We start from the raw sequence: 27877 nt of genomic DNA, 5'->3' as shown, positions 1-27877 counted from the left end.
TGCGCTACCTATCCAGTGAAGAAACTGGTTACAGCACCCTGCCCCGAGGCAGATGGAGAGCACGGCGTTCACTTACCTAAGGTGAGAGCGTTAACCTTTGGGGTTCTACAGGAGAAGAGACCGGGAAGAAGAGAGAGACATTCAATAACCCAGTTCCTTAATCCCATATTTTCTATCTGCAGACATCTTACCCTTCGAGTCAGACATACAGTGCACAGAGGTCCAGCCCAAAGAGCCAGCCGTGTGTTACACATCACCTTTGAAGATACTGTATACGCCCAGTCAAGACCGGCGCCTCTACGGGAATCAGGTGAGCGTTACACTACCTCAACGGACATGGCCCAGGACAAGGGAAGCTCGACGGCCGAATCCAAGCGTCAGGTGCTGCCTTGGATGTGGATTGCAGAACGTTTTCAAGGAGGATGAGCACTCGCGTTGTCTCTACTGTCTTCATGAGGACAAGACGCACGTGGAGAAGGACTGTGCGTTCTGCAAGAACCTTTCGGAACGGACCAAACAAGATCGTCATTCCCGCCTCGCCGCCTGCCTGGAGAAGGGCACAGCAGGTGAAGGCGAAGAATAAGTCTGAGCGGGCTTCTAAGTCCTGTGAGGGCCCCCCGGCGACGGGGGCCCAACAGAAGGCCAAGCACCGCGAGTCCGTGGGCACTGGGAGCACCGAAAGGTCGGGCTCTTCGGCTGCCAGGCAGGGCGCTACTTCCCTGGCACGTTCCACCACGAGCTGGAGCGGACCTGGTCGATCTCGAAGGGGGAGCGAGGCGCTGACCCTCCCCCCAAGGCGAAGGCCCAGGACGCACCTAAGGTGGTGAGGACTCTGATCCATCCAGCAAAGGCCTCTGTCGATGTGATCGCTGTGATCCTGGCGAAGCCGGCAGAGACTACGCCAGTGGAAACGGCCTCTGGGCCCAGAGTATCCCTGCCACCGCGGAGGGAGTCCTCTTTCCAGCCCATCGTTAAGACCCCCGTGAAGCCCCCGGCAGAAAAAGAGGGGGGGGTGGTGGCCATTACAGACTCGGAATCAGCCTCTGAGGAGGAGCTGGTGGAAGCCAAGAAGGGCCTCAACGAGAGGTTCATAGGCCTCAACGAGAGGTTCGAGAAGGTTCGATCCCAGGGGATGGTCCCCGCTGACGTGATCGAAGATAGCGACAATGGCGACGTAGAGGGCCCAGTGGAACGGCCATCGCGTCCATCGCAGCCATTACCTGAGCCCCAGGATAGCTAGGCGGCCATTTTGTTGGCAATCCACTCCTTATGTACCGAGATAAGGACGAGATTACCACGGACCCCGATGGAGGATCCAGAACTGGCCCCGTCGGGAAGCCTTCCGAACAAGCGGAGGAGAGTCCACCCCGCTCCGCCCTTTGTGCCTGCGAGACCTGTGGACCCCTCGTCCTCGCCCGACCCCAGAGAGGATACGGCGACGGACACAGCGACGGGGACGGACGATGAATGACGGTGGTGATGACACAGCGGACATCCCGTCATCACCCCCCCCCCCCGGGCTTCCTCAACCGTCGAAATTGGCTCTTTCCACGCCATGATAACCAGGGCATCCGAGCTCTTCCAGCTGTTCCCTGAAGAATAAAAAAAAGGAAGGGTTTCTGTACCAACGACGAGAGGCCAAGAGGAAGACGGCCCTCGCGATGCCTTTGCTCGACGACATCTGGAACGAGGGGCTTGCTGTCCTCAAGAACCCTTCCACAGCTCCCGTCAAGAGGGACAGGTACGAGAAGAAGTACCAAGTCCCCGATGCCGCTCCCTTGTGCCTCAGGGCCCAGCCCACGCCAGACTCTGTCGTCTCGGCAGCGGCTAAGAAGAAGGCAGCGGGTGCGGCGGCTTCAACTTCCACTTCCCCGCCGGACAGCGAGGGCAAGAAGTTGGACTCCATGGGACGAGTCATCTCGTCGGCGGCGACGACTATTAAGGCAGCCAATGCCTTAGCGATCGTGGCCCGCTACGACAGGGAGCTCTGGTTCAAGATAGCTCCCCTGCTAGACTGCCTACCTGACAACAAGAGGGCGGCGGCCCTAGAAATCCTGCAGGAAGGCGAGGTTGTGTCAGATCACGCCATAACGGTGGCAACAGACATTGCCGATACCGGATTTCGCCAACTGGGCAACAGAGTTTGCCTCTGACGACGAGGATGGCTCAAGGCGACAGACTTTCGCCAGGACGTCCAGACCAGAGTGTTGGACATTCCGTTCGACGGCAACAACCTCTTTGGTAAGGCGGTGGACGAGTCGCTACAGGCCATCAAGACCGACTCGGAAACGGCCCGGGCCTTAGGGGTGCTTCAACAGCGACGGCCCTTTTGGAGCTTTGGAGGCAGACAGGGTGCCTCCAAAGGTTCCAGCGGTGGCTCCTCCACTTACCGCCAGGCGGCCCGCTCCTCTTCCCAGGAGGCCTACAGAGGTCGCGGCAAGCAAGGGGGATCCTGCCGTCATCGCCAAGGACGCCAATGCGGCAAGGCCGCCTCCAAGCAAGACTGACCCGGCCGTGTTGTCGGTCCCCCACTGAAGCACCCCGGTGGGAGGCCGGCTGGCGAAGTTAGTCAGCGTGTGGGAGTCCATCTCCACCGACCGTTGGGCAACGGGCACTCGCTGGAATTCCTAAAGAAGTGCCCTCGCATTCCTCCCATGGCCAGGAAGGAAAATCACGTCCCTCAACTGCTGTTGGAGGTAAGGGCGATGCTCAAGAAAGGTGCCATCGAGCTCGTCCCCAGAAGGCTCCGGAGTGTACTCAGACAGGCATTTGGCGCCCCATCCTGGACCTGCGTCGCTTAAACAAGTACATCAAGGCGCAGAAATTCAGGATGGTCACCCTCCAGCACGTGCTGGGACAGCTGGAGGAAGGTGACTTCCTGTCGTCTTTGGACCTGGAGGATGCTTACTTCCACATCCCTATTCTAAAAAGGCACAGGAAGTTCCTCAGGTTCGTGGTTCAGGGACGCCACTACCAATTCAGAGCCCTACCGTTCGGATTAAAGTCGGCACCCAAGGTTTTCACCACGTGCCTGGCACCAGTGGCGGCACGGCTGCGCCTGCAGGGGATCCATGTTTACCCCTACCTGGACGACTGGCTAATCCGGGCAAGGACAAGGGAACTCCCCGTCGAACACACGGTGAGGACCGTCCGGTTGCTCACGGAGCTGGGGTTCGCCATCAACTACCCCAAATCCCACCTGGTTCCATCGCAGATAGCACTGTTTCTGGGAGCGAAGCTCGATACAGTGGGGCAATTGGCCTCCCCTTCAGAGGAGAGGACCAAGACCATCCTGGGCAAGGTGCGGCGCCAGCTAGCCACGGACGTGGCCAGGTTGAGGTCCATCAAGTCCCTCCTTGGCATGATGTCCTCATGCATCTATCTTGTACCCCTTTGCAGACTTCGGATGCGTCCGCTACAGGAGTTCCTTGACGCCCACTGGTTTCAGGCGACGGGCTATTTCGAGGACAGGATCCCTCTCGACGAGGAGTTCCATCGGGCGATCTTATGGTGGGGCATCCGTGCTCACCTCACGACAGGCACGGAATTTTAAATCCCAGCGTTTCAGGAGACGGTGACGACGGACGCCTCCCTGGAGGGTTGGGGGGCCCACACCGGGGACCTCCACGCAAGAGGCCTTTGGCTCCCGGAGGAGAGGTCTCTCCACATCAACATTCTGGAGCTCATAGCAGTGTTCTGGGCTTTCAAGTCGTTCCTTCCGTCCCTCAAGGGCAAGGTGGTGAGGATCTTCACCGACAACACCACCACAATGTCCTATATACGGAAGCAAGGAGGCACCAGATCCCCAGCCCTATCCAAGGAGGCCCAGGATCTGTGGCACTGGGCCGTCGCCCAGGGGATGTTTCTGGTTCCCTTCCACCTGGCAGGAATAAAAAACACCATCACCGACTCACTCGGCAGGGAGCTGCACTCGTGCCATGAGTGGGAACTGCGCCAGGATCAAGTGGATCGACTCTTCCAGTGATGGGGCAAACACCAGATCGACCTGTTCGCGACGGCGACGAACTCCAAGTGCCGGAGGTTCGCCAGCAGGTTCCCACAGCCGAGGAGCATGGGCGATGCTTTCTCGTTCCCTTGGGACGGCCTGTTTCTATACGCGTTCCCTCCATTGCTGTTGCTGCTCCGCCTCATCTACCAGCTCAAGAAGTCCAGGTGCAGGATGATCCTCGTCGCACCGGTGTGGATGAGGCAGATCTGGTTCCCGGACCTTCTGGATTTGCCAACGTCCCCGCCAGTCAGGCTGCCGGTGGATGCGGATCTTCCCTCCAGAGAAGGAGGCGCCATTCTCCATCACGACCCACAGTCACTGAACCTGCAGGCCTGGCTCCTGCAGCACTAGAGTTTGGAGGGTACAATATCCCGGCTGATTGCAGAGAGGTTCTTGCAGAGGCCAGGGCGTCCTCAACTCTCAAGTGTTACGGTCATAAATGATAGAGGTTCTCTGTCTGGTGCCGTGCACAGACGATTAACCCTCTGCGGATTACGGCCCCAGGACTACGGGACGGGCGTCCTTGTGGTCTCATCGCCTGGTGAAGGAATTTATGAAGGGACTATTCCGATCGTTCCCTCCGGTGAAGGCTCCTGCCCCGGCGTGGGAGCTTAATGTGGTGCTGACCAGGCTCATGGGAGCCCCATTCGAGCCTATGCATTCGGCGCCTTTGACGTTCCTGTCATGGAAGACAGCGTTCCTCGTGGCCATCACCTCTGCACGACGAGTGGGAGAGATTCAGGCCCTATCTTGCAAGTCTCCATACTTGACTTTTCATGACACGAGGGTGGTGCTGAGGATGCACCCCTCCTTCATGCCCAAGGTGCCGTCGGACTTCCACCTAAACGAGCCCTTGGTGTTACCAGTTTTCTTCCCGTCGCCTTAGACGCCGGCCGAGAGGACTTTGCACTCGCTGGATGTAGCTAGAGCGCTGAAGTTCTAAGTGGACCGCTCGAAGAGTTTTCGGAAGACGTCGCAACTGTTTGAACTTTGGGTCTGTGAATCAAGGGAAGGCTCTCTCGAAAACGTCCATTTCCAGATGGCTCTCCGGCTGCATCATGCATTGTCACCAGTTGGCAAACCGACCGCTGCCCGGCCGTCCGAGAGCCCATTCAACCAGAGCGATCGCTGCTACCACGCGTTCCTGTCTGGTGTGCCCCTGCTGGACATCTGCAGGGCTGCTACGTGGAGGTCGATGCACACCTTCACAAGATTCTACTGCGTCGATCGGGACTCCAGGGAGGAGTCCAGGGGCGGCCAAGCAGTGCAGCGCAACCTGTTTGCTTAAGGTGAGCCTGATGAGGAGGTAAGAGATGCTTAATGTTGAGTTGTTGTATTGCTTATTGTTGAGCCTGTTGCCACCTCCCGTGGTTGTGCATGTGTATACTGCTATGTATTCTTTTATTCATGAGCATGTGAATCCATGCCAGACCCCATGCTGGAGAAGGAACAAGTTACTTACATGTAACTATTGTTCTCCAGCATGGGTCTGGCATGGATTCACATGCGAACCCTCCCGCCTACCCCTCTGCGGCTCTTCACTTGGTCATACTGCCACTTGGCGTGCTACCAAACATGAGGATGGCTGCCAGAGGCGGGGCTTAGGGAGAGGGCAGTCATTGGCTGGGGGCGGTATGAGCCAGAGATCAGTGATTGGTTACTACTAAGAAAGACAGATCAGAAACGAAACTGATACTGATTTTTTCTTTACCGAGGATTCCCAGCCTGACAACGGGGAATAGTCATGAGCATGTTAATCCATGCCAAACCCATGCTGGAGAACAACAGTCACAGTTAAGTAACTTGTTCCTTCCTGACCTAAGAAGGCTGGAATAAGGCCTAAGCAATATCACCAAAGAACAAGCAACATTATCGTGGCATGGCTTTCCTTTACTATCCATTTGCGGTAAATGCAAAAGTGCACAAGAAAAATATCACAAACAGTACGCAGCATTATAAAAGTAACCAAAAGAAATTAGGTAAAACGATTTAAGGATAGAAAGTGTCCTAACTGCACCTCACTGTAAGGTGATGTGTGCAATTGTAAAAATATAAGAACTCCAAAAGAGAGACAGTCTCTTAGTATTGATCGTCTTGGGGATTATTTAGTTTCCCCATAAGAATGAGCAAAACAGGCAAGGGAAGTAAAGCACAAGGCTTTAATGACCTCAAAGTCAGGGCGGTTAAAAAATAAGCAAAATACTGGGGGGTCGGGGTGGGTCCCATAGGGATCTGTGCAGGGAGAGGTGCAAAAAGAAAATGTTTCCTGACACTTGGATCTCATCTTTTTGGAGTTTTTTATTGACAGGGGACCCTATTTCATGCCTGTCGCTTTGCAGATACCTTGGGAGAGATGCATTATTCTTTTTAGAAGGATGAGGACCCTAGAATTCCAAAATATGTAATGGCATGCTGTCCCTGCACAAGTCCCTCCCCTGAGAAACCCCAAAGAACATTCTATGAAAAGTCACCTAAGCAGAATACGTTTTATGTCGCATCCTCGAATGATCATGATTCTGTCTTTGGTAAAAGTCCTGACCCCAATGCCAGAGAACATATTCTCATAACATCTAGCTCTGATTGCTTTCATTTCAACAATCAATCAAAACTAAATTAACCATGGAAAACCTAAAGCCATAATGGACTAGATTTATAATGCCTATGGTACTGGGACGAGGAAGAGGAGCAAAGAGTTAATGATGATCAATGGTGCCACTAAGAAGACCATGCGTTCTAGTTGTTGCAATTCAGATCACCTAAGCTGGACATTTAAATGTGTGAATCATCCACAGGTGGAGGAATGAGTAGCACAGGGCGGAAGCAGTCAGGAGAGAAACCGAAGTCGAAGCAGAAGAGAAAGAGGCAGCAGAAGCCGACCCAGGAAGAGAAGCCATGCGGTTTTGTATGCGCATCAGGAAGCAAAATCTGGGAAGACGGCAGCAGGGAAAAAAGCCCAGCTGTACGGGAGACATGCACCCGACCCGATGTGAGTCGCTCTGGTGTGCCGGAGGATGCAGGGACCAGACGGAGACTGTGGAGCACCCGAGAAGGGCTGTGCAGGAAACTGCAGTCCCATGACAGCTGTCAACAATATTGCCTGATCAGAGTGTCTGACAGTTTACCCAAGTCCTGTCCTCCCCAATACTACAACACAGCATCCAGGAGTGATGCATAGATGCCGAAAGAAGCCGGTGAGTTGGCCTACAGAGAGTGGTAACCCCCGGGCGCTCTGAGCAGAAAGTTCTTCAGTAAAAGACAGTTTTGAATGCTGAACAAGTAGAAAAGAAGCCCAAAAGGGACGCAATTCTCCTTTAATGAGGTAGCAGCGTGGGGAAATCTGTAACCCACATTGCCAACAGTCAACAGTCAAGAGACTATAAAGACGGGCAAACATTGTACAACCCTTGCATGGGATTTTGGTGTGGAGAAACCTGGAACAAATATTGCCACTAGCAGAAGAGACCATTTATATGGTTGTGGTTAAAAAAATAGTTCTGGAATGCAACTATTAACTTCATCATCCTGACAAACTGTTATATAGCAAGACATTTGCTGTGGTGTCCTGACAAAAGTATTTTGGGAAGAATGCTTTGTGTAAGAAACTTGTTGCTTTGGTTTCGGAATAAGTGTTTTGTGAAAGAGACAATACCTTTACCATGTTGAAAGACGTATTGGATGGAAAAGACATTTTGCATTGAACTGAAAAGAACTCCAATGAATAAGAACTGTTTCTTCAAAGGTCTTCCTGAATTGATTCAGGGGAAGGGAACCAGGCCCTGGGCACAAGGAATGCTTTGTGACAGAATTTTGAACTTTTGCATGGTTTTGTTGAATTGAACCAGATACATTTACCTAATATACTTTGGTTATATAGGTTAGTGTGAGAGTCGGATAACTTTTGGACACAAGGGCATCTTTTTTTAGCTTTAGTTTGCTAGGTAGGTACATTCTAGTGAGCATACAGGCCGATAGGTGTTTATCTCGCACCTCTTTATTTTTTATTTTATTTATTTATTCACTTATATACCGCGTTGATTTGTCTATTTAAGGTAACTAAGGAGTATATGTACACCTCTAAGGTTTTAATTTTGTTGGTGACTGTAATAGTACTACCATCGATATTGAATGATTTGTATGTCTGAGGGAGCTTGCTGAGTTCAGTTTTGTTTCCAATGAGGATTAACTCGATCTTGTCGTCATTAAGACACAATCCATTGAGTGCCATCCAAGCCTGGATGGCCAGATATATTTAGTTCAGGTTTTTAGAGTCAGTGTCGTGGCAACCAGTAATGGGTATGAGTATTTGCGTCCGCATAGTTAGTATACGTGATACCCATACCATCAAGCTTGTCCAATAGAAGATTAGTGAAGGCATTGTAAAGTGTGGGTGACACGCAAGAGCCTTTCGGTACGCTACATGTCACAGGGACTGGGGAGGCTGCCGAATTGTCAGAAATTTTCAGGAAAGTTTGTTTTAATAAATATGGCAAACATTGAGAAATATACAACTTTGGGCCCGTCTCTTTTCTAACCCCTCACAAGTCCTTTTGAAACTATCAAGAATGGCAAAGGTTATGAGATGAAGGTAGTCAACAAGCTAGGATAGGCATGGAGAAGGGTCCCACCGTCTTGCGTTCTTTTAGGGTTCTATTCTTTTTCCAGTCCCTTCCGTTTCCTGCAAGCACGGTACTCTGGGTGTGATGTGATCAGGCAAAGGACACTTGTCAGGGCAGCAGGGATTGAACCCCTTACAACAGGCTTGAACCAATCCCTTATGGCATTTTGCCTTTAAAAGGAAGGGGACACCCCCACATTATTTGGTTCATCTTTGGACGTCAAGAGAAGCATACACTTTTGGACCTCGGTTGGGCCTGTAGTCTATTCCAAAGTCCTCTGACGTAGAGGTGAAGGCCGAAGACATCCAGCGCAGAGGAGAGCTCTGTCCCCTACCCATCCCCAGCAAACAGTGGGGTGACTGCTCTTGGACCAAGACCTCACTTCTGGTTGCACTGGAACACTGATTGCCTGTAGGTGCCAGCCTAGGTTCATTTGGGGGGAGCACAGGACACACCTTGTTCCTTGAGACCATGGATTGGACCTCCAAGTAACCCAGCCATCCAGGGAACAGCTCGGGCCTGGATTCTCGCATTGAACTACTTGGGACCTGCAGCGACCGGGACATCACCTGTCTGTTAAATGTTTATTCGTGCCTTGTGCTGTTGCTTCTTGGACCGCTCCCCATATTGGACCCCGCAGTACAGCTCCCCAACTTGATGCTGAATCAGTGCCTCCAGGACATCCTAGAAGCCTACCTCGATGATGTTAAACCCCCAAAGACAAGCATAAGCTTCTTTGACTTTGCACTGTCCCCATGGCCAATATTTGGCACCATAATGATGTTATAGTCCCCTTTTCTCCCTTTTACTTCTCAGACAATCTTGGACATTGCCATTGTGCCATTAAGTGCTTGAAAATACCCCTTGCTTGTCTATACAGAGTGCCATTCTACAACAGTCTGCATTTTCAGTGTTTTCTTTACAGGGGTGGGGTTTTGCTATTGTTTAGTTTGTTGATTGCATTTTGTTTGATTAAAGGTCTATATTTGTATAGAACATTGACTTGACGTTCTTTTATTTTTTACCCATTGCAGTTAAGTTTTTTTGGTTGCTACTGTTGTCCGCTCACAGCCCTGCCGAAGATCTAGGGCCTCATTACAATACTGGCGGTATCCATGCCGGTATAACAGGCACAACTGCCGCCAGTATCATTTTTTCGAATGGATTGTGTCCTCCAACGCATTCCACATCTTTGACATGTAATGTCCACAGCTGTGCACTTTGGAAACTTTTTCAGCAGAGGGCGTCCTGCGTCGATGGCGTCGGGTCCATGTCCTCGAGGGCCCCCGTCGAGGACTACATCACAGGATGTTATAAATAGGACGCACTGTGCCCGTAGCCTCAGTTCCATTTTTTCTGCGAACGTGTTAACTTCCTGAGACTCGCCGCGCCTCGTGTGTTTTCTTCATTGAAGATGTCTTTCTCATTGACCCCTCCAACTCCGCGGTCCGACTTCAACACCTGCCAGGACTGCAAGTCTAAGATGTCGCCCCCCACCGCATTTGTTTGTGGTGCCTGGGTTATGTTATGTTATGTTATTGTAACTTATAAAACGCACGGTCGCCCTGGGGCATCATGGCGCTGGAAAAAGAGACTGCTCGGGCAAAGGAAAACTGATAACAGCTAGAGTTGGAACAGTTAGGTTTTGAGAGCACTCCTAAAGCCAAGATGGTCAGCAATGGCTTGCAAAGACGGAGGAAGGCCATTCCACAATTTGGGGGCGGCGATAGAGAATGCTCTGCCGCCGAGCCTTTCCCGCTTAGCTCTGGGAATGATCAGACAATTGGAGGTAATGGAATGAAGGTCCCGACCTGGGATATATCTCGTAAATTTGGATTGAAGAAATTCGGCACCCTGGGCATAAATAGCCCGATGGACAATGCACAGGGATTTGAAATGGATTAGTTTCCTCACCGGCAGCCAGTGACGTTTGCGCAACACTGGTGTAATGTGAGCCCCATAGGGGGAACCAGTGGCTAACCTGGCTGCAAGATTCTGCATACGTTGGAGGCGATGAATAAGACCGCTTGGCTGTGCAAGGTACAACGAGTTGCAATAGTCTAACCGTGAGATCACCAATGCTGCTACCACAGGAGGGCGAAGGGCTTCAGGGATCAACGGCATAACCTTCTTGAGGACCCGGATCTGGTGGTGAGTGGATTGACAGACGGCTGCTACCTGGTTAGCCATAGACAAAGAAGCAGAGAGGATGACCCCTAAATTCTTTACTTTACTGACTGGGCTAGGTAGAGGGCCCAGGGAGAGTGGCCAGAAGGCAGGAGAAGGCCAAAAGGGGGTTCGGAGGGCATCCTACCAATAGTACCTCCGTCTTATTCCCATTTAGTTTTAGCGAGTTTTGGTCCATCCATATGCCGACTGCCCTTAAGCAGTCATGGAGGCAGGTTGAAACCTCAGATTGCTCCTGATCTAGGCGGATCAGGATTTGTGTATCATCCGCTTATGAGTAACAGTTAAGCCCATAGGAACGGATGAGACAGATCAGGGCGCAGATGTATATATTAAACAAAATTGGTGATAGAGAGGATCCCTGGGGCACCCCACAAGAGAGGGTGCACGAAACAGAGAGGAAAGGAGGCATAGCGAGGGTCTGAGTACGGTCAGAAAGAAAGGAGGTAAACCAGGCCAGGACGTCACCGGAAATCCCAATCTGAGAGAGATGGGAGAGGAGGATGGAATGGTCCACCGTGTCAAATGCGGAGGAGATATACAATAGGATCAAAGCCCCAGCTCCGCCAGCATCGACAAGTCTGGACATGTCATCTTGCACAGAGACAAGGACACTTTCGGTGCCTCTACCGGGCCTGAACCCAGCCTGAGCTTGGTTGAAAATATTTGAGGATTCCAGGAAAGAGGACAGTAGAGGAGTCACCAGAGCTTCCAAAAGTTTAGATAGAAAAGGGAGAAGAGAGATGGGATGGAAATTAGCTGGAATAGAAGGGTCCAGGGAAGGCTTCTTCAGGAGGGGAATCACCCTCGCTGATTTCAATTCCGATGGCACCAAGCCCGTCTGGCAAGAATTGTTTATCGCCAGTGTGATGTCAGTTAAGATGTCAGGGGTAATCGTCTTCATCATCACAGCCGGAATAGCATCCTCAGGAGAGGAGGATTTAATCTTAAAGATGGCTGCCAGAACTTCTGCTTCATTAAACGGAGGAAAAGAGGACCAACTGGCAGGCGTGCCTGTGGGGAGAGAGGGGACAAAGCGGGGGGTATCAGGAGGCAATAGAGCAGGAGATTTTGCGATGTTCGCTCGGATTACATCTATTTTTGTCATGAAAAAAGAGGCCAGGTCATCGCATAGTGTTTGAGATGGTTTTACCATAGAGGTAAGAGTCGCTGAGGAGGCTAACGAGTGCACCGTGGAGAAGAGGGCTTTCGGTTTGCACAGTGAATGTTCGATTTTCTGGGCAAAAAAAATGGATTTCGCCAGTTTTACACTGGTCAAATAAGTAATCAGATTTGATTTATATATGTCTCTAAGTGCGTAACTATAGCATGCACGCCATTTACGTTCAACCTCTCTAAGTTGGAGGCGGGCCACTCTGAGCTGGTCCGTGAACCAGGGTTGAGAGGGCAGCCTACGACTCAGAGTCAATTTCAGTGGAGCAAAGAGATTGGCTGCGGTCGTCAGAGAGTGAGAGAGGGAAGTCAGAGATAAAGTGTCCTGAGAGGCACAACTTGAGATAATGTGGGCACTAAGTGCCTTCGAATCCACTGAGCGCCACGAGCATAGGAAGAGCTTAGGGGGAAGATTTTACGGAAGGGGGTAGTAGGTAAAAGGGAGCAAGAGACCAGGTAGTGGTCGGACCATGTCACTGGTTCGATCTGTATATACCAAAATGTTCGGTGTACCCGTGGTGAGGAGTAGCAGACTCGGGTACGGAGTACAGTAATACACAAAAACTAGTACTGCTACTTGGAAGGCTTCATCTCGATTATGTGTCATTGAATAAAGCATGACTTAGTTTAAGAAATCAAGGAGCCTTCCCTGGTTTTTTTACTAATGGAATGGATCATAATTGAAGTATTTGGTCCAGAAAAAGGATAAATCCAGAAGAAAAAACACCATATACTCACTAGGGGTTTGTGTAAATATATAGGTTGTATTAAATACACGTATGTACAGTGTTGTGTGGAACATAAAACATTAATTGTGAAAAAGACTGAACCATAGTGTTTTTTCAAATAAAGACAAAATATACAACTTGAGCATAGTGTGCTGAAGAGAAAACAGTAAATTGTAAGACATAAAACAGAAAAATTGTTGTTGCTTAATCAGCAATTTGAACTCTTCATGAGTTTTCACATTGTAACAGATTCATAGATTGATCCAGTGGTCTAAGCGTTGTCCATCTGGGTGGATTGCGTATAACTCGAAGTGGTTGAAAGTTAATATTGGGACAAGTTTGTCCCAGCTGATTGAATCCCAGACAGTTCCAACTGGATGTATGCCAACGTTGCAGGGGGTAGTGTAAGTGGGAATCCCACTTTCTGTAGTGTTGCAATCTGAGTACAGTATTGTATCACTTGACCAAATTGAGTTGGTGCAAAGGACCCCCTTGCTTGCAAAATGACGTTTCGGTGGCCTTGGCCTCCATCTTGTATCTAAGGTTAGAGGGACGTGGAAGCTGCCTTCTTCAGGGCGATTAGGTGATCCCTATGGAGGAGAGACCAGGAGAGAAAAAAACAATGTTCAATTTTTCTCATGGTACATTGGTGTTTCTCTGCTGGACTTACAAGGGCGGATTAGTAAAAAGTTGGCTGGATCAGAACTGAAAGGGAAATAAATCCCCACATATTTAAAAGTTTTTTGGGAGGGAAAAAGGAACCTTTAATGGAAAATAGAGTGAACTAGGTATGGACTCTTGTCTCTATAGGTCTGTGGTGGGCTTAATAAATGGAGATCTCACCACAGGCTCCTTGTGGACTTTCTTTTAGTATTGCAGACTCTCCGGACTGGGCGTAGCTGGATGGAGAGTGGTTGTAGTAGTCGTGCGTGGGGAGGCCGGTAGAAAGAAAATTTGTTGTTGTGGCTGCCTTGCTGGGCTGCTAAATGTAGCTCGCACTCACGGGAAAATGCTCTATAAAAGTTGTTGCAGAGAAAGAAATAGAATTATGAATTTGAGGAGAAGCAAGAATCTCCTAACGTGTGGGCCTATGCCTATCTTGTGAAAATAAACAAGAGAATGAGTGTGGCACAGTACCTGAATACGTAGATTCATTAAGTATTCCAGGTCTTGCTGTGTGTACAGAAGTGCTCCCGAAGTTGGGGAGGATCAAAAGGTATGTGGCCGTCTGTTTTCTTTATTTCTGTAACTAGAGGCGAAGAAAGAGAAAGCTATTTATAAAGATTGAAAAAAGGCCGGGATGCATTTAAATGTAAAATGCAAGGCACTGGAAATTAGTCCCCAAACGCTGTTAGTCTGCCACGGGGTTCGGGGAAGGCTTACCTAAACTGGGGTGGTGCTGAGCGCCGGGTCAGGACTCGAAGGACAGCCTGCTGCCGAAAGACGTGTGTTCGGCAAGTGCAGGGCTGCTGTAATGAAGGCAGGAACTGGGCTGGGGGTGGGTCGAGGGTGTGTGGGTCTCTGGTGGGCGGGGAAATCGTGGTGCCAGAGCCGCTCAGGCAGCTGCCTCTTTGCCTTCAGGGACTGCCGCAGCCGCTTCCAAACAGTCATGAGGCCGTGTCCCATGGTTCGCTGGTTGGGGGCAGACTGTCTCAGCATCTCGAAGAATGGCGGGCCATTACTTCAGATGGGTGGGTGTTGGATACCATAGCCCAAGGCTACTGTCTTCCCTTCCTTCAGCGGCCCCAAGACAATCCACTCTGGAAACTCTCTTTGAAGCTTCCGGATCCGCTCCTTGTGCAGGAAATCTTATCCCTGCTGGAGAAAGGCGCTATAGAACTGGCGCCTGTAGTGGAGTGGAACAAGGGATGGTATTCCGCTTATTTTTATTTATCCCAAAGAAAGACAGGGGTTTGAGATCCATCTTGGACTTGCGTTGTTTGAACAAACTCCTCCGGTGGGACAAGTTCAAGATGGTCACTCTTTCTCACAGGAAGCACCTGAGGTTTGCGGCTGGCGACTCACTTTCGGTTTCGGGTCCTGCCGTTCGGATTGACCTCTGCCCTGAGGGACTTCCCCAAGCTCATGGGGTGGTGGCAGCGTACCTCAGGTGAGGGGGATTCCAGTCTACCTCTACCTGGACAACTGGCTGATCCGGGCGTGCTCTCCCGAGCTAGCTTTGGATCATCTCGGTATTCACTTGCCACACCCTCCACAGGCTGGGCTTCTCCCTGAATTTCAAGAAGTCGCTCCTGACACCTTCCCAACAGCTCCAGTACATCAAGGCTGTGCTGGATACATCCTTGGGGAAGTGTTCGCCTCCCAAGGTAAGGGCTCATCACATTGTGCAGATGGTGGAAAAGTTTCAACATGCCCAGAGTCCCCCGGATTTCAAATTCTTAAGGTTGTTCTGCCTCATGGCTTCCTGCAGTTTTCTGGTGCCAGAGGCCAGGCTGCGGATGAGATCCCTGCAATGGGTGCTCAAGATGCAGTGGTCGCGGTTCTCCGGCAAGATGATGGATCCTGTTCAGCTCCCACGCTCGGTCTCCCTGGACCTTCTGTGGTGGGTGAACGAAGGGAACCTAATGAAGGGGGGAACCGTTTTGGCAACCGTGGCCGGAGGTGACTGTAGTGATGGACGCTTCCCTCACAGGATGGGGCGCTCATGCCAACATTTGCCCGCCAGCAGTCGCTGGTCTCTGTCGGATTCCAGACTCCACATCAATCTGTTAGAGCTGAGAGCCATCAGGCTAGCCCTGAAGGCTTTTCTGCCCTCGGTACGGGCAAAGAGTGTCCGGGTCATGGCGGACAACCCAGTGGCCATGCATTACCTCAACAAAAAATGGGGGGCAGGGTCACTCCCATTGTGCAAAGAGGCAATGCAGCTCTGGTTCTGGGCCATCCAGCAGGAAATTTTGATCTCGGCAGTTCATCTGGCCGGCGACGCTCTGAGTAGGCAGAGTAGTCTCTCATGAGTGGGAGCTGGTTCAGGAAGTCCTTCAGGAGATCTTCGCCCTTTGGGGAACCCTGCAGGTGGATCTCTTCGACACCAGTGTCAACCGGAAATGCGAGAGATTCTGCTCAAGGGAATTTCCTCTAAGAGGAGCCTTGGGAGATGCGTTTGTGGTGGATTGGTCATTCCCACTGATGTACGCGTTTCCTCCAGTCCCTGTCATTTCTCAAGTGTTGCGGAGGTTCGGTTCCCACATTATCCTCAAGGCCACGATTGGGCCAGGAGAGCGTGGTACCCGGACCTTCTGGAAATGTCCATCTGCCCTCCACACCGTCTTCCCCACCGAGAGGTCCTGCACTCTCGCAGGTGTGCAAGGGGGCCGGGGGGGTAAATGTGTGTGTCTCATGTTCTCCATCCAGAATTCAAGACTCTCAACTTTCACGCTTGGTATATGAATGGTTGAGGAATAGGGATTGGGACCTCCCGGATGACTTGATGGAGGTGTTGCTTTCGGCCAGGCGGCCTTCAACAAAATCCCTGTACCGTTGGTGTAAGTTCTGCAACTGGTGCAGGGATCACAATGTTGATCCTTTTCAGTGCTCCATTCCTATGGTTTTGTCTCTCTTGCTTTCTTTGGCCCACAGGGGCCTTCAAGTTGGTACTATTAAAGGTTAACTGGCGGCGCTGTCTATCTTTAAGCGCTTGTCTGAAGAATGTTCTTACTTTAAGATTCCTTTGATTTCTCAGTTTCTTAAAGGAATGACTAATGCATTCCCGCCGCCCCCTTTCCAGGTGTCGGTTTGGGATTTGAATTTGGTTTTGAGATTTCTCATTGGTGCTCCATTTGAACCTTTGCACTCCTGTCCTTTGAGGTTATTGTCCTTCAAGACTGTGTTCTTGGTTGCGGTTACTTCCGCTCGCAGAGTGAGTGAATTGCAGGCACTTTCAGCTAAGCCACCCTTTACTGTGTTTCACAAGGACAGGGTTTTACTGCGAGTATGTCCTTCTTTTCTACCTAAGTAATCTCTAAATATCATTTGAGTCAAAAGGTGGTTCTTCCATCTTTCTACCCTCCTCCTTATCCTGTTAAGGAAGATGAGCGTCTGCATCGGTTAGATCCTAGGAGAGCTCTTAGATTTTACATTTCTAGGATGGCCAGGGTCAGAGTGGACGATCAACTCTTTGTAGGGTATGCTGGACAACGATTGGGCCAGGCTGTTACCAAACAGTCGTTGTCCAGGTGGATTATCCTTACCATTATGGAGTGTTACCGGTTGGCGGGTGAAGACCTTCCTGAATAGTTGAGAGCTCATTCCACTAGAGGCGTGGCTACTTCCACTGCCCTCCAGCGCAGTGTTTCTATTAGGGATATTTGTGATGCCGCTTCTATCCATACATTTGTAAAAACATTATTCCATGGATACAATCCAAGGTCAGGATATGGCCTTTGGGAAGGCGGTTCTTTATTCCGCAATGTAATTGGGTATTCTAAATTATTTTCCCTCCTCCATTTACTGGTACTGCTTTGGGAGTCTGTCAAAGATGTGGAATGCGTTGAGGACACAATCCATTCGTAGTACTAGTTACTTACCAACTGGTAACGTTCTTTCGACTGGACGTTCCTCCAACGCATTCCACATCGCCCTCTCAGCCTGCCCCTCGGTAGAATGTCCTATGTGATTGCAGCTTCCGTTTCCGCAAGGCTAAGTGCAGGTCAGCAGGCATCAGAATGGTGTCACACATTCTGGGGGAAAAACTTAAACTGAGGCTATGGGCGCCGTGTGTCCTATTTATAACATCCTGGGACGTCGTCCTCGACGGAGGCCCTCGAGGGACATGGACCCGACGCCATCGACGCAGGACGCCCTCTGCCGAAAAAGTTTCCGAAGTACACAGCTGTGGACATTACATGTCAAATATGTGGAATGCATTGGAGGAACATCCAGTCGAAAGAATGTTACCAGTTGGTAAGTAATTCCATGAATGGGCAAATACCAGGCCATTACGGCCCCACCAGACCCGGTAATTGCCCATTACTGGGTGCCGCGAAAAAATGCTCTCCATTACCATTCGAGCCCCATAGGGCTCAATGGGAATGGGGAGGCCGGATGCACTGGCACAATTGAGAATGGTGCTGATGCATCCGACATGGTCTGCTCGCGGGTGCCGGTCCACCGGCTAGGTCAGACCTGGCAGGCGGCAAGGCACCTGCGATCAGACCTTGTAGTTTTCCGGTCCGGTAACTACGGTACCGGCAAGCTTGCTGGTACCGTAGTTACCGGACTGGCAAACTTTGAATGAGGCCCATAGTCTGCCCTCGCCCTGTGCTATTGCACAAGGCGAAGGAGGCGTATACCTTTCGGGCTATGCCCATTTCACCTTTCATTGGCCTTATTGGTGGTTTAATAGTAATGTGGAGCTGTGTAGGCAGTTTAGCCACTACACCTCCCTGTACTCCTGCAGAACAGTAGTCATTTTGTCACAGCAGAGCTGAACCATATACTAAGGGTCAAAAATGGATGCAGTTTCAGGGCGAATTTAAGTAGAAATCCCACTTGCCACACAAACGGGTCAGAGATTCAAACAATAAAGAAGGGAAAAGCAAAAAGTTAAGGGGTCCCTAAAAGACTACACAGCTCCCCAAAAATCGAATTCTGTCTTAACACAGGCTATGTTTGGCTCTAGGGATCTTGCAGACTTCTCACCCCTTTGCAAATGTTCTCACCTTTCAACATTTCTGGATGTTCTTAGAGTATCTCGAAGTACCTCAAGTTATCTCTACAAATTACCAAGTATTAGTAGCTGTCTCCATTAACCCCTTAGTGTATCGACCCAATGCTTTCCCCTCCAGCAATAGAGCATGTGACACTGACTCTGAATAACCTTGCTCTTCTTACAACCCCTCAGATTTGTGGCAGCACCCCTCCCATTTCTTTTGAATTCATTTGGCTTTCGGAGCTATAGTCCTGCCACTTTTAGCATAATACTCTGCTTTTTGGCCCCTGTCGCATTGCAGAGATTGGCCATGTTAGATTTTGTTTGGTGTGCTTTGTATGTGGATGTCACCTCATGGAGCTATTACCTCTTGGAGAGAAAATGTCAATGAACCACTGGTTTCTTGTTAACATCTACTTTTATTTTAAGGGGTTATGGGTGCTTCATCACATGTTGCTTGTGTTTGAACTTTTATTTCAATCATGTAATTTCTTTGAAGAACCTGTCCAGCCTTCAGAAGCCTTGCTGGTGATGAATGTGTCCACTGTAAAAATAAAAAGAATTCAGTCCATAATCACACTAGTCCATAAGAAATTAACAGCATCATTTTAAGCTAATCAAATGTTGATAGTATCGATCCCATCAATCATTTAAATGTGCAGTAGGTCATGCATTCTTTGAGTATGATGAAATATTACTTGTTGCATATTTAATAGATTTTGTGTGTTGTGTTAATATTCATTTTTTTATCTGAAAAAATGAAAAGAATATGCAGCATTGGATTTTACCGTAATTATTATTTTTTTGTTAAGTTAACTTGCTAATAATTTTTCTTTTTAAGGACTCTGGATGTTTTAAGTGATGATGTTTTGAAAGAGCTTTCTCTTGCGTATAGAAAAATGGTGAGTTGTATCTGTTTTTTATAATTGCCTGTTGATTTTCTTGTAACTGATTTTACCAAGAGCAAAGACACACACACACATTCATATTTCATTAGTACTTAATTTTGGTATCCTTGCAAATGGTGTTAAATGTGTAATTAGATCCTTGGCTCTGTCGGGCCAAACCCTTCTTCTCAGGCTTTCCCCCCTGTTGGTGGAGAGCTACTTAGGCTGTTCTCCTGAAGTTCATCTTAGATTATTTTCCTCTTCAGAGGTCGAGGGCGTCCACGAGGAAAAACTGGTGCTCCTCCACACCATTTTCCACTACATATACACTACATATTGACAAAATGACCATCGACATATCTTCAGTAGTAAAACCGTTAACTCCTTTGCCAAGATTAAGTTGGTATCTTGATAGGCTTTCTGTCGGGCCTGCTATGCGTCTTGTTCCTTAGCTACTCAGTGAAGCCTGATTTTGTTAGGACCCTGTTGCAAGATTGAAAATCACCACTGTAGATCTATTGGAGGGAGACTTGTGATGTTTTCTTTTATTCCTGCCTGGCTTGCTTGACTTTTTCCCCTGGTGAGTCTTAATCTGAGGACGCATCAAGGTCATAAATATGTACAGCTGTATCCTGAAAGACCCTTTAACATTTCAGTGTGTGAGTGAATGTTTTTTTGTGTGTGAGGCGTGAGTAAACGGTGTATAGGAAGGGCTGCTCTCTCTTTCACTCACATGTTTGTTGAAAGGTAGCCATAGAGAACAACCATGCTAGTAAAAGAATGGTCGACACGAGGGAGATCCAGCTGAGTCATGTGCTGGGACAGTGCAGAATCTTCCCAGATAAGTCTAGATTGCAAGGGCGCCTGTTGCTTTGACTGGAATGCACATCCCACCCCAAAGCCATATCTGAAAGAGGCAGTCCCAATGCTCTGGTTGACTGCCTCAACTTTGAAAGAAGGCACCATTGCCATTGGAGGCTGAGATTCCCTCTCGGACCCAAATTCCCTATCATTAGTGATGGTCTTTTCTATTGCTTTGGTTATCTCTTGGAATGTGTCCTTGAAGAGGAAAACTTCAAGGCCGGATTGATCATGCTTGAAGTAATACTGGTGTGCATTTCTGTCGTAGACCTTTCTCAAAGTGAAGCTCTACTGTTAAGTTGTGACTACAGCCACTTTAACCCAACAAGGAACCTTGACTGGTGGGCACATACGTGTCTGATTGCTTTCTGCACTACCTTCTCTGCGACAAGCTTGTGTTTTCCTACGTGGCCATTAGAGATATCAGTTTGATGACGCAGAGCAATGGAAACATTGATAACTGGCAAACTATCCGGTCTCCGGTTACTGCAACAGAACCTAAATTCAAAAGACCTATCTGCTTACCTTGTGTCCTCCTGTAACCTTCAGTTTACCTGCTCCATCACTGAAAATGTTCTTCTGGACTAGGTTGGTCCCAATCCCCCCACGTCCGCTGCGGAATGTTCATTCCTTATATTTTCAATCCTTAACTATGACTTCTTCCTGTGGTTTTTCATTCTTTTTCATCTCAAGAAGCTGTTGCCAATCACTGACCATCTCCCCTGTGCTTCAGGTTCCTCCAGCGGTTTCTCCTCTCTAACCAGTGATTACCCGATGGTGGAAACAGATGAAACTCCTCAGGAAGAAGACAACACTTCTACTAGGAGTTTACCTTCAGTCATCCCATGCTCATCGGAAAGCATTCATCTATTAGATTGCATGGTTGTCTCAAGACTGGCTGCAGTCGTAATTGTCAAAACTCAAGTGGTCAGACCTTTAACAGTGGATTCACTATAGGACTAAATTGGGCCATAGGAACTTACTGGGCCCATCGCCAACATTGAATGCAAACTACGATCACCAATTCTTGCCAAGTGCCAAAAGTGGTGTTTGGTGGTTGAACAAGACTTGCAGGGACGCCTCAGTGTGCCCCTGAGAGCAATTTCACCCGAAATGTCTATCAGTGATTTACTTCCTGTTAAGATGAATTTCAAAAATCTGCCCTTATGGGAGGCCACCATATTTATGGCAAACCGGGGAGACACTGAGAGGTTAGCCAAACCCAGTCAGGGCTTAGTCTCAGGAAAAGTGAGAGAGTGGTCTAGGGCTACAATGAGTCCACACAATGCAACACCAATAATTCAGGTTAGATAGTGAGTATATCAAAATACAGTTATTTATTAGGCTGTTACACACTAAGCATATAAAAATCACAACTAAGTATTGACATACAAAACCTTATAAACATAAATGCACATTCACTATTAGAAGAATAGAATTGCACATGAATCGGTTACAAGTGTAATATAGGTGAGTAGTCAGATGAAAGGTAAAGAAATAGGCAGAACCAACACAAAATATTTTCTTCAATCTTAGAGAAGTCCAGCCCTAAGATGTCATGGGGCCGTGTGCCCAAAAGCCACAAGTTCCAAAGTATAACTTGATCAGGTTAGTCTATTTCCAAATGATGCATTAGGCTGTGGTTGTGCTTTTTGAAAGTTTTCAAAGTTAGATAAGTATTTAGTAAAGTTCATGTAAGTACTTAACTCCGCCACTCAATACTAATCACTCGGGTAGGCCTAGGAAAGTATCCTTGACCTGGGTGCCACCACCAAAGGTCAGGTCAGAGTGAATTATGGTCAGGAATGTATACCCAATGGTACCCTATGGAGCACAGGTTTGTGCAGAAATGGGTATGCTAACTTACCCACTGACTCAGATTCTTCCAGGTACCACTGCAGATCTTCCGGAATCCTTTTTGAACACAATCTTCTTCACTTGGTTCAGTTGAGGAAGGTCCATGGGCCACAGGTGCAGAGGCCATTTTCCGTGTCAGGATTTTGTCTCGTTGCACAGCAAATGATTCCAGAAGAAGACCCCAAATGAAGAAAGATGAAGACTTCTGCGGGCATACCCACCTCACAGGATTGAAGGAGTGTTCCAGCGAAGGTCACCACAGTCAGCCAGTGACAGGCGATCGTACAGCAACAAACACAGAAGCTGCCTCCGCACAGCTTTCCTTGAATTGAGGCGGCTGAAAATGCAGGAGACTTGTAGCATAAGTTCAATATCTGCAAAGTACCAGGGCTCTGCTCGGAAAGACTGCTGCAGCTGCAGCAAGGTATCCCAGGAGAGAGCTGGTCAGTCCACCAGGTGGTACAGGGACTTTTGCAAAGCCTCAAATCATCCAGCAGGGGTAAAGATTGGTTGTCACACTGCTCCAAGAGTCAAACCACCAACGGGGGCCATCTGAGATCTGACAGAGGAGCAGGGCTTCACTGGGCCAATCACTGCAGTTGATGATGGTCAGCTGCATGTGTCTTCCTGAGATTGTCAGTGGACTGCTCTTCATAGAAGTATTGGTTCCAACGATGATCTGATGAACAGTTGCAGGAGCCCTTATATTCAAGATGCAGATTGGGCAACAGCCCAAGCCCACCATTGGTAAGGATATGCAACATTCAAACAGCCCAGGGTTGCTCAATCCTGGACAACCACTAGTCACATCTGTCCAGCAACAGTCTTTTGGGCGGCAGAGGATATGTACTGGGACCAGACAGTCCTAGTCACCTCGTCTGGCTCTTACACACAACGCCCCCTTACCCTAAGAAAGCAGCTGAGAAAGGGGTTTTCATATAAGGCATTCCTGATCTTAAAAGGCAGGAACAAGGCCAAAGAACAATATGGTGAGAAGAAGCCAGGAGGAGAAGGCCAAAGGAAAAGGCCATCAGAGCTCTCTGCAGCTCTGCTCCGAGGCTCTGTTCGCCCGTTGCCTGCATCCGCTGATCCTGTTTCCAGAGGGACACTGGATTGTTCCAAATCATTGCTGCCGAAATCCACGCTCCACGCGGTGCCCAACATGCATAAAATGGCCACCGCCGTTGTCCTGGTTACCCCCAACAACATAGAAGTGCCCGGAGGCATCACTGCCAACAGCCCGGGTCCGGATTGGCCTCCCCTACCTGCCTGCCCCTCCACCTCCTGCCTTAAAGGGAGAGGGAGGAGGCAGGCAGGCAAAGCCGGGCGGAGAAGGCCAAAGAAAAGAGCCACCGGAGCTCTCTGCAGCTCTCCGCTGCTCGGAGAAGCTGCATGCTGCGAGCCCTGCTGGTGTAGTAATGCAGGAAGGTAAGCGTCCCCCCTCTTGTCCCTTTGCTGTGCAATGTTCAGTAAGATATTGAAGGCAGTGCTCCCCAGCAGGTGCCCTGCAAGCATTTCTCACCATGTGGGCTAAGCGGCTCAGATCCTGTACTGGTATTCCTCCCTTTGCCACCTCAACCCCATTCAGTAAAGCCAGGAACCAGCGTTTGGGTGCGCAGCTCTTTTATCCGCTGTTCGCCCTCCTGGCTCGGTCCCATGCTGCCTCCCGCTGCTCTAATGGCCCGCTCACAAACATCTCACCTGAGCGTCGCTCCCCTGGCTCCAACACACGCGAGGGCTAGTGGCACACACACAATATTCAAAGAAATGCGCTGGCCGGCGGCCCCATGCCAAGGCGACAGATCACCCACGCCTCCGGACATTATGCAGGGTTGGCCTGCTTTGCGATCCCGCTCAAAGGCTTCCCCGCCTCACAAAACCTACCGGCCCTAATGTCTCGTTTGGTACAAAGACGCCTCCTGACTTTTACCCGCCTGAGGCACGCCGACCAAAAGCTCACCCCAAAAGGGACTACAACTGCTCCTATTATCGGTAGACACCCTATTGACCCTCGGCCAATGGCCTCTCTCAGCCCGCTGGGGTCCATTATACCAGCAATTTTGCCCATTGCCCTTACTTATATGCAGGGCGCTAAAGCACCTGTGATTGCGTCTTCTGCCACTACCAAAGTGCACAACTCCAAGGGGCCTGATATTTCACCCACTGCCCATACTAATATGACTGGGTTGAACATGCCTGGATCTCTCCCCTCTGCCACTACCTACATGCCTATTTCTAAGGTGCCTGTGACTGTGCCTGCTACCACCGCCAATGTGCCTAGTGCGATTGTACCTGTCATTGTGCCCTCTGCCACCACCAATGTGCCTATTTCTAAGGGGCCTGTGATTGTGCCCTCTGCCACCACCAATGTGCCTAGTGCTAATGGACCTGTGACTGTGCCCTCTGCCACCAACAATGTGACTATGATTGTGCCCTCTGCCACCACCAATGTGACTGTGCCCTCTGCCACCACCATTATGCCTAGTGCTAATGTACCTGTGATTGTGCCCTCTGCCACCACCAATGTGCCTGTGATTGTGCCCTCTGCCACCAACAATGTGACTATGATTGTGCCCTCTGCAACACCAATGTGCCTAGCCCCAATGTGCCTGTGATTATGCCCTCTGCCACCACCAATGTGACTATGATTGTGCCCTCTGCCACCACCATTGTGCCTTGCTCTAATGTGCCTGTGATTATGCCCTCTGCCACCACTAATGTGCCTAGTTCTAATGTGCATTTGATTTTGCCCGCGATCACCACCAATGTGCCTAGCTCCAATGGACCTGTGTCGTCGCCCGCGGCCCTTACTATGGTGTTTGGGCCCAATGCTCATGTGACTCTGCCCTCTGCCACCACTACTGGGCCTGTGCCCCTGCCACCACTACTGGGCCCTTGCCAGAGGTCTCGTCAACTAAACCTAGGAAAGGGTTGATTGCTACCTTTAAAACCGGGAACTCCCCCTCACCACCCCTCTCCTACGCACTTATCAACTCCCGCTCACTCTCAGCCCAGGCCCTTGACATTCACGATCTCATCATTAACCAGGAGCTTGACCTATTATTCATCAACAAAATTTGCCTTCATGAAGCGTCAGGACCAGCCCTTTCACTAGCCCTCCCTCAAGGCTACACCATTTTACGGCAGGATCGTCCCCTTCAGAAAGGAGGAGGGGTAGCTCTTATAGCGAGAGGCTGTCCCTATCAGAAAAGTGCAAGGTGGAGACATTGGCTCCAACAGCGATTACCTGCCCCTTAAAATGTAGCCACCCCCGAGCTGCACGATCACCCTCCACATAGTATATCGACCTCGAGGACCAGCCACAGACTTCCAAGACAATCTCTACAGCCTTATCCAACAACCTAAAGAAAACCTCCAAAGCCCTCCTGCTAGGGGATCTCAATCTGGGCCTGTACGATCCGTCAGACTCCCAAGCCACTTCCCTCAACAAATCCTCATCTTCCCTAGGGTTCCAACAAGCAGTGAAACTCCCCTCTCACTGCAAAGGTCGCACCCTAGACTGGGTCGCCCATCATAACCGCTCCCCCATCATCTCAGCCATCTCCCCTATCCCGTGGTCGGACCATCATGCTATCTCCTTCGAGTTGAGCATCAACAAAGAACCACTCCAGCCAGTTCAACCACTCCAGCCAGCATTTTGCAGGAGCTCTCGACAGCTAACCAAGGAAAATCTTCTGCCCTACCTCCAATCACCTTCCCTCCTGGCACCCTTTTCTGAGGACCCAGATACCTTGGCTGCGACCTACAACACCATCATCACCAATGCTGTCAATGCCATTGCCCCTTTGACTCTCAGGAAAGCCAAACGGAATAAACACACTAACGCCTGGTTCTCCTCTGATCTCCTAGAAATATGTGCCAGAAAAAGAGCCTTTCACTCTGCATGGGTAGCCAGTCCGTGTCACGCAACTGAAGCATCATTTAAGTCCATAGCCAAAGAATATAAAAAAGCCATCATTACAGCCAAGAGCAACTCTTTCAATACAAGGATAGCTAACGCTAAATCAGGGTCCAAAGACATCTTCTCTATTTTCAGAGAATTGGAATCACCATCACCCGCTCCACCCTCTACTCCTAAAACTGCAGAATGGTGTAATAGTATCCAGTCGGCCATGCTTGACAAACTTAACCTACTTCAAAGCAATATTATTGCCCATCATCAGGCTTGAGCAAACATATCGATGACTTCCACCACAGGACCTCCCACGAATCCCCTCTATTTTCCTTAAAAAAAATGAACGAACAGGAAGTAAATGCCCTACTCAAAACTATTAAGCCATCCAATTGTAAAGGGGACGCCTGTCCTGCATAGCTCATCAAAGACTGTGCTCCCATGCTGGCCTCATTCTTTACATCTTTCATCAACACCTCCTTCTCTACAGGGCTTGTCCCATCATGTCTTAAAGAAGCCTGGGTACCCCCGCTCCTGAAGAAACTGTCACTTGACCCTTCCACCCCTGGGAATTATAGACCCATTACCACTGTCCCTTTTCTTCTAAAAGTACTAGACAAGGCTGCTTATCTTCAGGTCCAAAACTTCCTGGTGACCATCTCCTTAGTGTACGCCAGTCAGGCTTTCACCCGAGACATGGGACGGAAACTGCACTCCTAGACCTTAAAAATCAAATTGATAACCTCAGAGATGCTAGCAAACCAGCTCTCCTCCTACTTCTCGACCCATCGGCAGCATTTGATCTGGTCGATCATAGCACCCTTTGCCGTCTCCTATCATCCTCAGCTAACTTCTCCTCCAAAGCCACTGAATGGATTGCCTCATTTCTCCAGGGCAGAGCCGGACCAAGCATGCGCCAACCCAGATGTTATCAAATGCAGCGTTCCGCAAGGCTCCTGCATCTCTCCCACCATCTACAACCTTTTCATGAAGCCCCTATTTAAGTATTTGGATGAGCTAGGTATATCATATACCAACTACGTGGATGACACACAGCTGCTCATCCCTCTCACCGGTGACTACAACACTGACTTGGAGCAACTAAACTTCATTTACTCCAAAATTCGGAACTGCTTCTCATTGGGGCCCTGGCAACTCTAAAGAAACTGGACGAAAGATACAACTCATTCTCCATTAGCAGCACGCCTAACCCGGTGGAGCAGGCGATAAAAACATTAGGGGTTTACTTAGACTCTAATCTCACCATGAACAGACCAGTTAATGCAATTGCATCCGCAGCATCATATCATGACAAATTAATCAATGTAGCCAGACCCTTCCTGTCCAAAGAGAACTGCCTCACTATAGCAAGGGCTATAATTGAATCAAGGCTAGATTACTGCAATGCCCTCCTGGCTAGCACCTCTTGCAAAAACATCAGAACATTTCAAACCATACAGATTAACGCCCTCCGTGCGGCCACTGGCATATCAAAAAGGAACACATCTCTGCCACAAGGAAACAAGTCCACTGGCTTCCCATCAAGGAATGCATCACATTCAAAATTCTCGCCATCTCACACAAATGTCTCAACAACAAGGCACCCCTGTATCTTGCCCAGAGATTTGCTGAACCCATCACAGGCCTACTAGAATGGCCTACTTTAATATGGTCACTGTTCCCAAAATCTCCAGGTCTCGCGCAGATGGCGCAAGCTTCCCCTTCATCGCTGCCTCTCAATGGAACTCTCTTCCCACAAACATAAGGAGCATTAAGACACACACGCTTCAGAAAGGCCGTCAAAACCTGGCTCTTTGTTTAAACAGCCCCTGTTGTGGTTAGCCTCCTGGCCACTTCAACTGGCGTGCTTGTGCTGCTACATTACTGTGCATGTTGTTCGTTGTTTTTCTTGTACATCTGTAACTGTTCTCATGCTCACTATGACATGTTTGCTCTCTGTAACCCTTAAGCGATCATT

The 27877-nt window shown here is 49.4% G+C and overlaps 1 protein-coding gene across 1 annotated transcript in view; it reads left to right on the top strand.

Annotated features, from left to right (window-relative positions):
• The window catches only part of IBTK (inhibitor of Bruton tyrosine kinase), a 1971965-nt gene that overhangs the window by 1136300 nt on the left and 807788 nt on the right, over window positions 1–27877 (top strand). The window contains exon 19 of the mRNA XM_069606314.1: window positions 19223–19283. Coding sequence (XP_069462415.1) covers window positions 19223–19283 — 61 coding nt within the window. The remainder of the gene's footprint in view (window positions 1–19222; window positions 19284–27877) is intronic.

The sequence above is a fragment of the Ambystoma mexicanum genome, chromosome 4p, assembly GCF_040938575.1.
Source record: "Ambystoma mexicanum isolate Mex_15411 chromosome 4p, UKY_AmexF1_1, whole genome shotgun sequence".
NCBI lineage: Eukaryota > Metazoa > Chordata > Amphibia > Caudata > Ambystomatidae > Ambystoma > Ambystoma mexicanum.
The sequence above is the reverse complement of the archived record's forward strand: the minus strand, read 5'-3'. Positions and strand labels throughout refer to the sequence as shown.